General features: G+C 43.8%; 1 protein-coding gene and 1 non-coding gene across 11 annotated transcripts in view; both read left to right on the top strand.

Moving 5' to 3' along the window:
- Positions 1–17,045, top strand: part of CELF2 (CUGBP Elav-like family member 2) — a 506,203-nt gene that overhangs the window by 391,314 nt on the left and 97,844 nt on the right. For all 10 annotated transcript variants that reach the window (XM_077169448.1, XM_077169444.1, XM_077169446.1 and 7 more), the window contains one exon: positions 3,107–3,189. In XM_077169448.1, the coding sequence (XP_077025563.1) occupies positions 3,107–3,189 (83 nt within the window). The remainder of the gene's footprint in view (positions 1–3,106; positions 3,190–17,045) is intronic.
- TRNAG-UCC (transfer RNA glycine (anticodon UCC)) lies at positions 5,082–5,152 on the top strand. The gene has a single exon. It is a non-coding gene; the product is annotated as a tRNA-Gly (tRNA).

Here is a 17,045-nt window from a genome sequence, read left to right as displayed (position 1 = left end):
CCTGGATTCTGCCCACCCAGCCATGAGTGCGGGCTGGACCCACCTGGAAGACAGGGCACCATTTTCTAATTCACACAGACATTCCAAGTTCCTTGGCCACACTAGACCCCTATGGAGCTGAATTGTCTGGTGGGGGGCAATGGGCAGGGAGGGCAGCACTCACCAGTGTTATCAGGATGGTCTCCTAGGCATTAGAGCTGGATCTAGAGCTTATCTTGGCATCATCTTAAAGAGTCCTTGTTTCAAAGGCTATAGAGTAAAGGAGTGAAGAAGTATACATTGTTTGAAGAACTTCAATAGTAATGAATCCTTGATTTCACCGTATCAGTTGCACAGGCACAGTGGACCCTGGATGAAATTGGCAAGAGCTTGAGATCTGCAGTGTCTTCCCATCTCCCCTTCTGAACATTGGACTCCTCCTCTTCATCCCTTCCTCGTCTTCTCCCCCCTTCCCACACTGCCCTGAACGCCACCTTCAAACATTCCCTTTCTCCCAAAGACACCCACCTTCTTCTGTTCATCAAGAGCTTGGCTCAAGAGGAAAGTCAGATTTCACACTAAGATATAAATAGCTAGGAATGATTGAATGTTGCCTTCCCCCAAGGTAGCATTTTAGTACTTCAACAGCAAATGAACTGCACCTTTGTAGTGGAATTTGAGGCAATGGGAAATGGTAGGGATTTCAGGTGAATATGTTAAGGCAGAAGAGTTTTCTTTACCCATGAGGCCATGGCATGTAGGTCACAGCTCTTACCGTTGGTCCATTGCACAAGAGCACAAGATTCCCTCAGGATCTTTGTTCCTTGCTGCTTTTTTCTTGTTGTGTTCAGGTCTCCAATTTCAATTCCCCTGTTACCCCACTGTTCTTTTAGGCCAGTCTAGACTCTTTATACTTGGCTCTGACCATGGTCCAGACTAGCATTTGCTTTTCATCCCCTGAACCCATTCTTCAATTTCCTTCTTTCCAGCCAAGCAAATTGCCTTATACTTTCTACCTCTCCTCTAAATCTCTTTTTAAGGACCTTTCTTCCAAAAGCTACTTCCTTTAAAGAATCAGATTCTGCTTTATTTTGAAGCTTTGATTATTAATTGAGGTTGCAATTCAGAATTTCCCCTTTGTGTCCATATCTTAAAGCTAACTCCTTAAGCCTGGGTGAGGGAAAGAAGAGCTTATTGAGGGTCTCTTTGTCAGAAGCTTCTAGAAAACAATGATTATGTCATTTCTTGTTTTTCTTTCTAAACCAAGCCTAGAAAAGCATGTTGATATTTTTCTTCTCAAGTGATTGCAGTAGCTACGGGAACCTGTTATAAATTAGTTCTTGAATTGAAGCAACTCCTATAGCTTCCTTAAGTGATGCCAGTAAAGTAAAAATCACTAGATCTGATGGTCAGTTCGGTAATCTATCTACCAGTGGGCTGTACAGCCAAAGCTGTGGTCAAGGAAGTCAAATGACCAAAGTGGAAAGCCCATATAAAAAGTTTGTCTCTGCTGTGTGTGATTCTTTGAAGAAACGTCGTAATTTTCAATTCCCTCCATCATGCAAGTATCAAGGTTCCTGAACCTTGGTTGCATGAAGTTTTACAGACACCGGGAAACTATGGTCAGTCAGATTCTGCTTTGTTCAGAAGGTGGAGGTTTTGTATATTCAATCTGGGTAATCTGACTCAACTTCCAAATTAAATGGGAGCCTGCAAGGTTCTGAATTCCTTTTCCAAATGAGAGAAAGCATCTTGGATGTATCTAAGAATGCCGCACGAGTGGCCTTGTACCTTTATTTTCCTCTACTCCTTTTGGATGCATTTCGCTTTGAATGCCAGTTTATGATTCTAAACCTTTGATGGCTTATGGTGCCAGCCGCCGATGCTCCCCACATGTGTCTTATTTCTATCAGCCCCCTAAATGGAATGGATATTAGCTTCTAAGTGCTGAATATTTCTCTCATACTGCTTGCTCTGCTTGGTTATACAAGTACCTCTCAAAGTACCTCGACCCCTGTCTGGCTCCATGCATTAGGATCCTTTAGTGAAGTTGAAGTAAAATAAATTCCCTCATGCCAGGTGCATCAGTCCACTTTTTCTCTCAATCCAATTTAGCAAAGATGGTCCAAGTCAGAAGCATTATTATTATTACTATTTTATTATTATTAAATTTCTAAAACTTTTGTCCACCCCTTTTTTTAAGCCTGGTTGTACGAAGAATTTGTATGCTGATGAACAAATTGTAGACAACATGTAAACCAGTATCTTTATCTACAAGTTGAAGGTTAGGGGTCAGCAAGATTTCAGAACACAGAAGGATGGTCCAAGGGTTCAGCACTGTTTCCTCTGGTGCTGGGAAGGGAAGCCCCCTTTGGTTGGAAAGAGGGTTATGCTGGCAGGTCCTGGGCCTCTCACTGGCTCCTGGGAATGGAAGCACCAAGAGGTTGCTGGTCGCTGTACAAGGGCCATATTTTTGATGCACAGCCAGAGGCAGCCAGTGTGTGTCCTGCTAGCATGTGCTCTAAGGATTGTAACTCACTTTCTAAACTGGTTAAAATATAGTCAAGCTTTCATTTTGACTAACACATATGGAGATCCATGTGTATGGAACTTTGCATTATGTACTCTATAGAGATTAAAAAAGAATAAGGCACTAGCCCAGCCTTTAAGAAGCTTGCTATCCAGTTACCTAAACCTTTGAGTTTAGAAAGTGTTTTAAAAGCATGATTTCTAGAGATATCCTTTAAGAAAGGTATAGTTAATGTAAGTTCATGCTATTGTTACTGTGACTAAATACTTCTTTTTATACAATTGCTATACCCCAAGTCCCATTAACAACTCGGCCACCTCCCCACCGCCTCCCACCCTCATTCCTGAATAGCTGCGTTGCAGAGAGTTGGTGCCTAGAGTTGTGAATTGATCTCCAACTTGGGTAAAGCTAATAAATATGATTTAGGATGAAAGGCACTGTGTAAATGCTTGAGATGTTGTTATTGCCGTTCTCATGCACTTTATTATTTTTAAATTGTGCATCCTTTTAAGTAGATTATTTGTTTGCCGCAGTCTCCATTATATCTAAGCAAAGCATTCACAGAAATTTCTAAAACCTTTTCATTTCTCTCTGTAGGTTGTTGTTTCGTAACATTTTATACAAGAAAAGCTGCACTTGAGGCCCAGAATGCACTGCACAATATTAAAACTTTACCTGGGGTGAGTCGGTTTACTTTTGTACCAGAATCACTTTATTGCTTGAAAATGGTCCCTTTCAACTGAAGGTTCTAGTTGTGGGCTCTTAGTGCCAAAAAATGACTTTGGTCTTTTGAGGAGAGTGTGCTGACCCCTCTGTTCCCTGACGGCAGCCAAGCCCGCTGGCCAGCCCACAAAGAAGTGTTAGCATTAGCGCTGATGGAAGGAGTTCTCAAATAGCATGTCCCCTGGTTGGAAAATCAGAGTGACTCCACTGGGTAGCGGCCGCTGCCAAAGAGTATTGGGTGGGCTAAGATTTTAAATGGAAAAAAAAATCCCAGCACACATAAGAGAAGCAAATGGAAAAGGAAAAGCTTTTACTCACCAGGAGCCCCTTTTCAAATTTCGTCTTTAGATTTTCTTTTGAAAGGACAAAATGTACCCTGTACAGCCAATAATATTAAATCTCCTAATGGTTTCTAAGCAGTCAACGGTGGTTAACAAAGTCAATGTTGTAATGCCCAATTTGTGGCATCATGTTGATAGAGAACAGAAAATACAAAGCTTACCATTTTTTTTTTCCCATTTCCTTCCCAGCAATTTTTGATGATTAGTACAGTTCATTAGAAATGAACTGATATGGTTTGGAGCCACTTCAACAGAATATATTATTATTTCTAATGAGTTTTGTGACGATTTTATATACTGTATACTAGCAAGAATTTCCCTATGCCATTTGGGTATTTTGCCCATTGGCACAAATATTGGAGATGAGTTAATTCCATATCATATCATGGTATGTATTTATTGGTCATAGTGAAGAAACTGTGGTAAGCAATGTACTAATGATTTTTTTAGTGTGGTAAGAATGAAAGAGTGCTAACCTAATGTCCTCTGATGTTTTCAGAATATAATTCTAACTTGAAGTCATTTATCTGTCTCTGTACACGTATTCAGACACTCGTATGTACATACGAACATCTGCACACATGTGCATTTTATACCCCTTGACCCCCCAAAAAGACTGCATTCATATAACTCCCCCTAGGTCCACTGAAAGTTTTACAGTATTTGTAATGGTAGGATGTTCAGCAAACAGTTTGCAAAACATTAGCTCCTTAGTCACCCAAAAGTGATTAATTATGAACCTTGGTCATAAATCATACACTTTGGTTTTCCCCGCTTCTTGTGAGAAAACCAAAGGAAAGAAGATTCAGAGAGGCAGGTGTTGGCACTAGAATTCTGCCTGCTGATTTAATTTTAACTAGTTTCCCTGAAACTTCTAAAGTAGTTGTGACTAAGGCACTTTTATGACATCTCCATGCTTTGTTCAATGACTTTAAAAAAGTTGTCATATCAGCTTCTTCCTCCATATAAATGAAATTTCTCCAATTCCAAGAGATTGCAGCGTTTGGTCACATTATCAAATGAAGCAACCAAGGCAAATATTTACTGGCTCAGCCAATGATAGACAAGACGGTTTTCATTTCCCAGGGCCCCTCTTCAAACCCAAAGATCATTCCATATTCCTTCTCTTAAAAAGAAATATTTTATAGTAATTAGCACTCACAATCCCTTGTAAGTATGTTTTTCAAAATTACTTGAGAGAACAAATTGTTATTTAAAAGCATTTAGGGAATAGTTTGATGCCATATCACATCATATTTTAAATTAGTACCATACATGGTTACTTGAAATTCACACCCTGCCCTGCCCCCCCATGAGAAGTAGACTTCCCAGCCTGATATCTTCATGTGTGAAGGCGCTCCCAAGGAACCCAGCCGCTCGCGTGAAGGATGGGCCATGTGGGTGTGCCTAGAGTGACTGATGAGGGGCCCTCCTCCTAGGACATCCCGCTCTGACCCCTTTCCTAACAAACAGCATATTCAGTATTTAAAAATGTGGCGCTTAAGGGTGCATGGGTGGTTCAGTGGTAGAATGCTCGCCTTCCATGCGGGAGACCCGGGTTCAATTCCCAGCCCATGCACACCCCCCCCCAAAAAAAAAATGTTGCGTTTGTCTCTCTTTCCCAATTCACCTAAAAATTCTGCATGTGGAATTCCTGCGGGTGATGTGAAGGACCCATTTTGAAGGATGATAATTTTTTAATCTAAAAAGAGGATCTGTGGAGTGTTTGGAGGTTTGGTTTGGTTTGGTTTGATTTTTCAGTTCAGTTTCGTATGCCCAGTTACTTGAAGCAGGTTAAATGAAAGTTTTACAATGGCAGATCTGACTTCTGTAGGGCCATAGCCTTCATACTATACACACTCATTGTTACATCTGCCATTTCAGATTAAGTAAATTCCAGTGGGTTCCAAAGCATTTATGTCTCGCTTTTTTTCTGATAAACATCACCCTTAACAGCTACAGGAAAAACATGAAAGTGGTTTCCTCTCAGCTGCGAGCTGTTGGTGGACAGGAAGAAATGGGACCAGACATAAAAGATTAATGCATATTCTTGGGAAAAAAATATTACAGGGTGTCTTGCTGTTTGATTACAAGCCCTGGAATTAGTCAACATTTCCATAATTCTAAACCAATATACACCTGTTTTCCCACTGTGATGTGAAGGCACAACTTAATTTAACAGAAACCCTGCTGTGCTAAATTTCTCATTAAATACCAAGTGAGTTCAGTGATTTAAAGTGGTAGCACTGCTATTTTAACTGGTTGCCTTCATATTATGAAATTAATAAGAAATTAATGAGGCACTTTGCCATATGCCTTCAATTTCTTGCTGAATAAAAATAAAAGGGATAAAGAAAAATGCATTATCCGCTTATGCTCTAAAGCTTTTCTGGTCGTAATCATTTTCCTGCAGATAGCATCCATTAAAAAGGCACTTGCTGCCATTTTTTTTTTTATGTCCAAAACTTTCTATTTAAAATAAGATCAGATAGTGCTGGGTTTTTTTTTTTTTTCCTATTTAATTTTCTTTTGCAGTTAATGCTTGGTATCATAAGAAACTTTTATCATGCAACCAAACTTGGCTCATTTGTAGACCTTCCCGCATTTAGGCACCCGTCTTCCTTTTGTAGGAAACAAAGAACTTGGTTATTATGGGAGGAGAAAAAAGAGCTGATGGGACTTTCTCAAATGCTTTTACTCAAAGGCACCCTCTTTATCATGTGAGCTGTGGATTCTGGAGAGCCTTAATTGTTGGGGGTGGGGAGGAATGGAGGTGAAGGGTCAGGGCCTTGCCTGTGCAGTGCGGAGTAATTAAGGAAACCTTTTTCAAGCCCATCTCTAACTGCGGAGCTGAGAAGGACACGGGGCCTTATGTCCTTTAAGATGCTCACCCTGAATTCCAGAAACCCAGTTTTAGAAACAAAGGTAGCTAATTGGACAGTTCAATACTGAAAGCCTGGAATGAGTCTAGGGATCACTTCCTTGGTTTGTCGTACCTAACTGTTAAGCAACTGAGCCAATCTTAGGTATCAGATACTGTTCTTTTTAGTTACTGACATTTCGCGAGAGTAGTAAATCACAAATGTTTGTCATGTGCCCACTGCCAGCGGGACACAAAGCTAGGTGTTGATGGGACATAACAGCGATGGGGTCAGCCAGGGCCTCTGCCCTTGTGGTGTCTGCATTCAAGCTGGGAGGGTGGACGGTGAACAGGTTGTTAACACTCAGATGTTCTGTGCTTCAGGGCATCTCTGCTTCTGATGGGTGCTGCTCTCCTCCCCATCTCCCCACCCCCACCCCCACCCCCACCCCCAAGCCCGAAAGTGAGCCATGCTGTCTCAGCCTGCATAGAATATTGTCACTGTGTCCTTATAAGCTGGTCTCCTTGATTAACCATCAGGCTTGGCAGAACATTGCTGGACTAAGTTTTTGAGCACTGTGCCCTTTGTGCACTTGGACAAATTTTGGTTGTATAGGCAGTTGGGCTTCAAGAGAGCTTCCTTTGCTTAGGGCTTCGAACAGGTACTCCCTGACCAGTGGCATTGTTTGGTAGAAATGTCTTCTTGCCATTGCATTTCCTGGAGAGAAATCTTCATAAAGGCAACGTACAAGATCCATTTGTTCACCTATTTAGCATAATTTAAAAAATAAAATAAAAGTTTAATTGAGGCACAGGAAATCTGTCCAGATCTTTTCAATAATCAGATGCCGGGGCTAAATATCCTCAGGCCAGTGACAGCACAAGGCCTGTGTCATTCTTTTTTCAACGTCTTAGCACATGTTGTCTCTAGCAATAAAGCTCTTTGATTGAAAATCTACAGCAGTATCATTAGAGCATGCACTGTATAAATTAATTTAATTAAGGATGTAATAACAGAGAAGAATATGGTTTTGGAAAAGCTCTTAAATTTTAACAGCAAGGAGGGATCTCCAGAATCTAAATGTCTTGTAAAATATTAATTGCAAATTTCTTCCGGACATTTTCTCTGAATATGCCTTACCCTTCTCTTTTTAGAATCACAACCAGTTTTATTAAATGCAGCTTATATTAAGGAGTTATTGCCCAAAGAGAACATTTGTTTGGAGCACTCCCTTTTTGCCACAGCCTGCTGAAAGGTGTTTTATAAAAGCACTTGTAATGAAAGCAAGGACTGGGCGAGGTTCTAGGTATAAAAACAAGTGTGCCTCACCAGTAAAAAGAAGCTGTAGATAAAATGGCCCCTTGGGGCAGGCATGCTTGCCCACATGAAGAAAATGGGCCCCTTCGTGGCTTGCCCTAAGGAGATAATTTACCCACGTGGGTAGCACTTTTCTTCCACAGGTTTAGCTCAACTCGCCACAGAATTTTATCCCCCACGTCCTTTAAGAGTAGAATGCTAGGGCTTCATCTTATTCTCAGCAGTGCAGCTGGGTTCTCACTAGGAGCATATTCAGTTCGCCCATTGTCACGCAGCCTCAGTTTCTTTGGTCCACCTCTTCCAATTATTAGTAACTGTTTAATGCCTTTGTACTCAGGGCCACTATTATTATATTATCATCATCATTCTTGTTTCTGTCATAAAATCCCTCATACCCCATCTCCTCCTATCACTGAAATGTCCCCCAAACTGTGCCCTTTCAGTCAAAACTGAGCGAGGCCACGTGGGCGACACAGGTTGGTTTCCTGGTCTATGAACTACTCCCCACCCTCAAACCACCTCCCCCCCCAAAAAAACCAACTGAATGAGGCCAAGCTAGAATAAAGATTTTCCTCAGATGCCTTTTTTCCCAACTATCATGGAAAAGACCAACCATATTGTTTTGAGTCCTCAAATCACCTAGAATATTCATTAACCACCCCCCAACATGAATTTATTGAGTTCTTATTGTTTTCTGGGCACTGTTCTAGATACTAGGAATACAGCAGTAGCCATGCCTTTTATACCTCAGTCACCAAAAAAGGAAAGCCTGCCCCCACGCCTGCACGTGGCAGATGCTTAAGTAGCTCTGGGGTAATTAATACCCAAATGAGTTAATTTTATAGCCTATTTCCAAAGGAGTGAAGTTTCATTCAATAAAAAATAACAGTGACCGTGAATACCCAAATGCTGCAAAACAGAAAGTGAATGTAAATTTATGTCATTACACATATACAAACATGTGTATAAGTTTATACCTGTAGATATACATTCACATATATACACACTTGGATTTCAGTTTGGTCAAATAAATAACAGAAGATGTAACTTAGAGTCCCATCCTCCTTGGCCTGCCAGTACAGCCTTAAGTACTCCAGAGTCAGCCAAGTTCATGCTTCTTGAACAGCCTCAATTCCTCAGTAGACTTCTTACTGCTGTTTCTTATTTTTTCACTGTGAGTCAGGATCATGGCAGATTCATAGCAGCCCTGAGAGCATGTTTGAGAGCTGCCATTTAATGATAATAACTGGTACCTTCCACCTGCTTAGTCAGGAGAGTGGGGGCAGAATGAGATAAAGTGTGCAAAGCTCCTTCAACCCCAGCAGACATGTGCCTCCTAAGATGTTGTCTCACTTGGTAGCTTCTGTGAGTGTAAGCTCTTCCATACACGCTTCTCAGTTACGTTTGCAGAACTTGGCCTGGGCTGAAATATTTGGCCTTAGAGGACAGCCCGAAAGGAGCTCTGCCCCTGCCACCTGTGTAGTATCAATGTAATCCTGAAATCCCACAAAGATGAAAGATTTAAAAACTAAGGACTTTGTTTTTTGCAAGATGACTCTTTTAAGGACAGCATGTCGGGATGGGGCTATGGCAGAGTTTCTTGGGGGATGCAGAAGCCCCTTCCCTCCACCTGAGGAAGAATCGCATGCCTCCTCGTGTGGGAGGAGAAGGGCTCAGTGAGTAGGACCTCACTGAGGACAACTGAACCAGGCACAGAGGGTCGCTGCCAGGCTCACGGACTTCAGCCTGAGAGAGAAAATTGGGAAAAGGAACTACACCATGGGCCCAGTAGTACCCACTTTTCCCCCGAGGGTCTGTGAAAGCATGTTTTAATCCTTCATAAAAAGCCAGTGGCTCTTGTACATTTCTTCCACCATGAAGTTCTTCATGCTAACTGAATGTCATGCTTTGCTTTGGGCTGGCAGTCCATCAGTTCAATAACTTGGATTGGCAGTTAGTTATGTATGTCTTTGATTAATGAAAATGAAAAACCAATTACCTTTAAAATACAGCCTACTCAATCCAACAAAGTCTGTGGAGAAAATAAATGAGGGTCCCTGGGTGGTGAAAATCTGGAAATGACTTAGTTAAGCAGCCCAGCCAGCTCAGGGTGAACACCAGGACTAGCGCCACCAGTTTTCTGTAATAGAACTCTATTTGCTTTGCAAACAGCATGCTCTCTCTACAACTCTGTCATCAGCTGTACACCTAGCTGGTAGGATTATTGTGAAAGTTCCGGAGAAAGTCTGTGTAAAGTAAATGGCACTGATGCCGGACCCCATTTGCAAGATTGCCCTGTTTCACTTTCAGAGGAATATTGGTCTTTCTTTATTAATATTCGGAGATATGGCAGAATGGCAAAATGAAGTCATAGTTAGATTTCAGAGATAATCATTTCTCTGTGTTATTTCAAGATTAAATTGGGAATATTAAGCTCACTTATATAGATCTCAGTTCCCAAAAGATCGATAAGACTTCGAAAGAAGTTTTGGGGTGTGCAAGGGTAGTTTAGTGGTAGAATTCTCGCCTGCTACACAGGAGACCTGGGTTCAATTCCCGGCCTGTGCACTTCCAAGAAATATTCAACAGATGGTGCTGCGATAATGGGAAAAGGAAAGAAATGTGCCCACTACCATTCAGCATACAAAAAAGTAAATAAACATATTATTTTAAAAGAAAAAAAAGTTTGAGGGAAAAAAGGCATAGATGTGATTAAAGTCTGAATGGAGTTGCCCAGGAAAGGGTTATGATAGTAACATGAAATGGAAAAAAGTTTGAAATAAAGTTGGGGAACTGTCCAAATTCTGTCTGTAGACTATGGGGTCTCCGTGCCGGCCCATCGCCTGGAAATATTACTGTGGTGCTAGATGGAACTTGAATCTCTCCGAGGTTGGCTGGGCACAGTTCAGGGAACATGTCCCCTGGCAGAGGGCTAACCAGCCCATGGCCTCATGTTCTCGGCCCCCAAAAAAGCATGGCATGACCTGGGTGGGAGTGCTGGCCTCTCCCTCACCCACCTGCTGCAGAGTAGGGATGGCTGCAGCCTCGGTCAGTAGGGGCCTGAGCTCTGCCCGAGGCCACCTTCCAGTCACTTAGAAGGGCAGAGGCAGGGAAAGCAGCCCCCAGGTAGTTTCTCATCCACGGGTGCTCAGGAAGTCTCATGGGCCTGACGGCACCAAGCGGTCACTCTCCTGGCCTGCGATCTCTGAGACGAGAGGATAAGCACTGCGCAGGCATGTAGGAGACCACAGGAAGGGGCGCTGTGACAGACGTCCTCTCACACACCCTGCCTCACCTCCACCAGCGCTTAAAAACACTGAGAATTCTGTGCGTTCTTATCTGCACAGGGAAGTGAACTAAATGATTCCAAGAGTCCTTTCCAGTCTTCCAACACTGCTTGTTGCCTTCTCTCCATTATCTTTGAAATGTCCAGGTGAATGAATGAGCACTTCATATAGTATATAGAGTACTGGCCTTACTTTCCATGAATTATCTATGATAAGATCCTTATTTAATGAACATATTATATATATACATATATGTGACATGATTAGCTGTAGCTCTGGGTCAGTAATTTTAGAGTACTTTATATAGACTAGTCTGCATCGCTTAAGGTGTGCCTCTCTGCCTTGAGACGCTGGGCACCCTACTTCCTGCTCCCCCATTGGTGGGGAACCAGCTGGAAGCTCATAATTTCCCACCAGGGGATAAAGAAAGGGAAGGGGAGGGGATGAACTCTTAACAAGTCCGTTTAATTCCTTGTTTACAGCCTTGGATTGATAAGAAAGGGCATTTAACCTAATGAGGCTCCCGGATTATTTGTGGATTTCCTTTATCTACTTGATTCCTGTCCCGAGTTTACAAGGATGAGTGAGTGGCCTGTGTTTATAAATGGCTTTAGAGGTTGTTGATTTATTACCTGTTCTAAAAAAAAATTCAGGCCATGTCTTGGCAGTGTCGGCCTTTTTTATACTGAGAACCCTGAGGTGCCTGAAGATTAAATTTCTCCTCTGACCTCACCGAGCAGAGCAGTGTCAGGACTAGAATTAGGAGCTGTTGTTGCTAGAGCTTCCCAACAGCTGGGCCTGGTGAGAGCAGATTCAGGAGAAGGCTCACATTTGACTTAGAAGACAACCCTGCACCACAATGAAAACTATTACCACAGAAGTAACTGCCCTTATAGTTAGCCCATTTCCTGGCGTGTGTGGAGGCTCTGTAAATCTATTGCTTCAAATTTTCAAACAACTCCGGGAGGCATGTGTTAAATACCCCAGTTTACTGATGAGGAAGCTGAAACCCAGAGAAGACGAGGACGTCATTCAGAGTCCCCCAGCCAGTCGCTGTGCATTTGCCAACAGGTGGGATTCAAAAAACTCTCTCTGGGCTCCAAAGCCTACAGACTCTCCTCTCTACTATTTGCAGGGCAGGAGCTTGCATGTCCGAGGTCCTGCCAGCCTCTGGTTTTTTAGGACTGATAATCTCAGAATGAGCACCGGGTTTGCTCCCTTTGGAGCTGTCCTAAGTCTAGAGTCTCTCCCCTTCGTGCTGCGAGAGCTGGTGGTGCTCCATGGAAGGGAAGGTACAGGACAGCAGGGCCATGTCCATCACAGCACAGGTGGTTGTGCCCTGGAGGGGCGGGGCTCACTAGGAGGCTCAGCTAGGAGCCCCCCACCCCTCAGCCCCAACGCCTCTCGGTCGCCAGCCACCGAGAGGGCAAGCCAGGCTTTCTTACCCAGAGGCCATATATGCGGTGAGCGAGGCCAGGTTTTTGCCCAGCACATGGATCCAAGGTTACTGACACGGGAGCTCCAGGTCAGGGCAGAAGTTCCTGTAAGAGAAGCAGCTCTAGGTGTGTGATGGCAAATGCAGCGCCTTCCTTCTAGGAGCATGGCTTCACCACCACCCCTGCATTAGCATTTATGTTACCAGGGGTCCTTACTCGATCAGCAGCCACAGGCATCCTGCCCCACCCCACAGACTTCACTATGACATCCATCTCTGTCCAGCTGGGGCTGCTTGGTGTCCACGTGCACAGGGGGAGGGCAGAGTGGGGTGCTGAGGCAAGATCAAGCATGAACCCTGTACCTGCATTCCCAGGGAGGAAGCAGCCCGACAGAGGGCAGGCTGTCGCCAAGGCCTGAGGCTGGAAACAGCTCCGAGTGGCAGCCCCTGCCACTGCCACACCCTGCTGGGACCTAGGCGGCCTTGTGGACCATGGAGGTCACCCAGGGCCACCTGCTGATTGTATAGATGAGGAAGCTCAGGTCCAAGTGGCAAAGCCCAGCTAACTCTCTATGCCTTGCCAGTACATTGCACTGCTTCTGGAAATAAGGGGCTGGGCTCCCCAGCACCCATGGCATGCAAGGCTGGGAAGGCATGCAAGGCCTTCCCCCAGAATATATCACACTGGGCCAGGTGCCAGCAGCAGTGTGCTTCCCCTCACGTGCAAGGAGTCTGGGTGCCCTTCTTTTCCTCTCTCCACATGGCCTTGGCTCCAGCTTTCCCTCTACACCTCTCTCCCTCTTCCAGAGACAACTTAGCATGGAAGCCTAAAGTGTGGACTGGGACATAAGCCAGCCATGTGGTTGACTGTCCCATCCATGCCTCATGCTTTGTTTCTGCACAATGTTCAGTGAATAGCTGTGTTTTGTCTTGGCTCTCCTCCACCTCTCTCTTAGGTGTTAGAGGAAGAGCTGAGGTTGCAGGGGTGACCACTGGAGCTTGGAGGTTAGATTCTAGAAGTTCTCAGGGCTCTGTAGGTCACCAAGTCCCCCGCGGTACCGTCAGGTATCAGGGATGGGAAGGGCCAAGTAAGAGTAAAGGACAGGCCCCTGGGAACCTGGCCCCACTCCTGGGAAAGGAAATGGGTAACTGGGCCAACAGGGTGATCTGCAAAAGCCAGCACTTTCCGTATTTGACCACACACCTGCAGCATTCCAGTTTCTTCAGTATAGCATTTGCTTAAATATGTACCAGGAAACTGCCCAGTGTTTGGGATTTCGGGTAGCATATGGGGCCCAGTGTACAGTAGAATTATTGCCAACAAGTCATAAAGATTAGGAAATAGACAGTTAATTGCTGCCATGGCATATATTTTATATACTAGATGTATAAATCAGAATGGCAGTCTTAGAATCTAGAATAAGGGTTGTTTCCAGATGCAGTTTGTCTGCACTTATGTGATTTTCAGTGTCTTTCAGAATTTTTGGTAATTTTTACCCAAATAACAATAAATCGACAAGTAATAAAAGTAATAATTAACATTTGTTGAGGGCTTGTTATATCCTGGGCACTGTACCAAGAGCTTCTTATGTCCTGGGCACTGTGCCAAGAGCTTCTTACATGAGATCAGGTATATCTGATCTCATGTAAGTAATAAAATACTAAATAAATAATAAAATAATAAGTAATAACTTGTTTTCCTACTCTGATTGCTTTTCCAACTAGAAGTCTGTTGTTCTGAGCCCAAGAGAGTTGAAGTGTCTGTACTAATTAAAGAAATTTCTCTCACAGCAAATCAGTGACTATCTTTTATGGCCAAGAGCTGACCTGCTGCGACTAGGTAAAAGTGTGCAGTAAAAAGACAGTTTTCGGGCGGGCCGCGGTGGCTCAGCGGGCAAAGTGCTTGCCTGCTATGCCGGAGGACCTCGGTTCGATTCCCGGCCCTAGCCCATGTAACAAAAAACGGAAAAACAAACTACAATAAAACAAGAAAATGTTTAAAGATGTTTCCCTTTCTTCCTTCCTTCCTTCCTTCTATCCTTCCTTCCTTCTCTCTGTCTTTCCTTAAAAAAAAAAAAAAAAAAAAAAGACAGTTTTCAGTGAAGTCAGGCTAATGTCAGCCTGTCTTTTGAATCCATTGTTAATATCTGATAATTGATGATTTACTAATATCAGTGAGGTATCAGTTAAGTAGGAGGGTGAGCATTTGTCTAGATTTTGATCCGTTCTACCTTACATTTCTCCTGTAGGCTCCTGGAAACACCAACTTGAATCACAAAGGATATTTTTCCCAGCCACTTATCTAAAATAACATAAGAACTAGATAAATTTGTGAAGAATTGATGAAGAGAAAGGAAAGTGGTCCTTCAGACATGGGTCCTTTTGGGTGTGTAACTAGGGCAGTGATTTGCCACCTGGGCTGCATGATAACAGCCTGGAGGGCCTTGAAGACTTCATCTGCCATGCCAGAGACCTGGGTTCAATTCCTGGTGCCTGCCCAGGCAAAAAAAAAATAACTTCATATACCCAAGTCACACCACAGGCAAATTAAGACAGACCGTGTCAGGGTGGCAGCCGGCAGCATCAGTACTTTCACATGCTCCCTGAGACGTCCTGGTGTTCAGGCAAGTGTGAGAACCAGTGTTGGTAGGGTGGATCCTCACCAGTCCCAGGAGTTGGCTGGTGATTAACTTGTTCCCTTCTTCCCCTGTTCTTTTGGATGCCAGCAACATTTTCTCACGGTTGCATCCCCCAAGTGTTGTAGGGTCTCGCTGCTCAGCGTGGGCCTATGGCAGGCAGCGTTGGCATCATCTGGGAACTCATTAGAAATGCAAAGCTCCAGGCCCTGCCCCTACCTGCATTTAAAGTAGAATCCAGGTGCCCTGCTACCCTGAGAACCTGTCCCAGTAGATCTTAAGGCGTCCCTGATGTGTACCTCTTGCAAACATGGAATGGGAAGCCAAGAGAGAGATCTGAGGCTAGAGGCTGTGCCATCTTCCCTTACTTCCTTTTGGATATTCTGGGATGGGATGGGGTAACCTGACCATCCAGGACAGGAAATAAAGAGGCAAATGGAGACACAGGTATGTCCTGTGTTTTCCAGCCTCCTGGAAGGGACAACTGTATTTTTCCTTCCCATGAATATTCTAAAACCTGTTGGAAAATCTCCCATGAATGAGACACAGAATTAATTTGTCCCAGACTCTAAGAGGATGAATGGAATTGGCGCTGTTTTAAGTGCAGTTTCGCTGGCCAGGAAAAAAAAGCCGATTCTAAAGCAAGAGGAACAATTTTCTGCCACAAAAGAGTTAATCCGTAATTCTCAGCAGACTATTCCCACCTTGCAGAAATGCTTGGAATGTAGCATCCCTGCTGTTTCAGCATTCATGTGCTTGAAATTCCTTACCAGGAAAGCAGAGCTTTTATTGTCCTGTTCCTCTGGATATCCACAGCTTGAGAGACTTTTGCTGACAAAGGAAGTTTACAGTACCACATGAATGCTGAAGGGTAGAATATACGCTCTCACACTTAGGGGTGCTGTATTTATGTATGTGTTGTGCAATTTGGGAGGCTTAAAAGGAAAATCACCTGCCCTCAACGGTGAGATTTCCCCTTTAGTGAGTTCCTATTTTCAACCTTTCATCTTCTGTGGCTAGGGAACTTCTACGTGTTTTATCTTATTCCTAACCCCTTAAAGGACAACAAACTCCCTAGGACCCCTACGGAAAAGGGAGCAAGGTGGGGCAATAAGAGAGTTAGCGTGTACCAGGAGAAGAGAACAGATTCGGGGTCTGAGGCAGGCTTGCCAATATGTCAGACTGCAACAGAAAAGGAAAACAGGGGGACAGGAAATGAAAGATGAAGCCCACCAGCTTCCCTTGAAACTTACAGAAACAAACAAAACCCTTACATTTATTTTGCTTGTCACAACAAAACGACTAACTCTTTGAAGAAATTCTGTCAGCTGGGTGTCTTATACAGTTGACACTTTTGCCCTCACCTTCCTCTACCTTTATCTGTACTTTGTTATCTGATTAGAGCGGATTAATAGCTTTAGGACTAAAAACTAGATACTACCCCCTAATTATGCATTTGTGGAAGAGGTTCATTCATAGCCCTTATGTTTTCTCCTCGGCATCTGCTCCGTCCCTCTGATTAGATGCGTTGGGTCTCCTTCAGCCTTGGTCTTGGGAAGAAAAGTCAGAACTCAGTAACTGGTCCAGCAGCAGGATCAGGCGGTCACAAGTAGTACATGGAGCTCAGTGGTGGAAGGGAGCTCGCACTCCAACCCAGCTGGCCACGGGGAAGTCCCCTGAAACTTGCTGAGGGTAAAAGCAATGCTGGCGATGTTTCAGGACTTGAGGCAGTCCTTGCCAGTGCTTCCTAAACTTCAGGTTTGGTGCAAGTGAAAGTACCCTGCTGCTTTAAGGACATACCCACATGACAGTTGGTTATAATTGGCTTCAGCAGAGAGAGCCACTCACAATCTGGCAGGGAAAAGGAAAACTGAAGAACATGTGGCATACAAGTCAATGCTCTAAGGTACTACTGGTCTCTCAAAGTCAACTGGAC

The sequence above is a fragment of the Tamandua tetradactyla genome, chromosome 7, assembly GCF_023851605.1.
Source record: "Tamandua tetradactyla isolate mTamTet1 chromosome 7, mTamTet1.pri, whole genome shotgun sequence".
Taxonomy (NCBI): domain Eukaryota; kingdom Metazoa; phylum Chordata; class Mammalia; order Pilosa; family Myrmecophagidae; genus Tamandua; species Tamandua tetradactyla.
The sequence above is the reverse complement of the archived record's forward strand: the minus strand, read 5'-3'. Positions and strand labels throughout refer to the sequence as shown.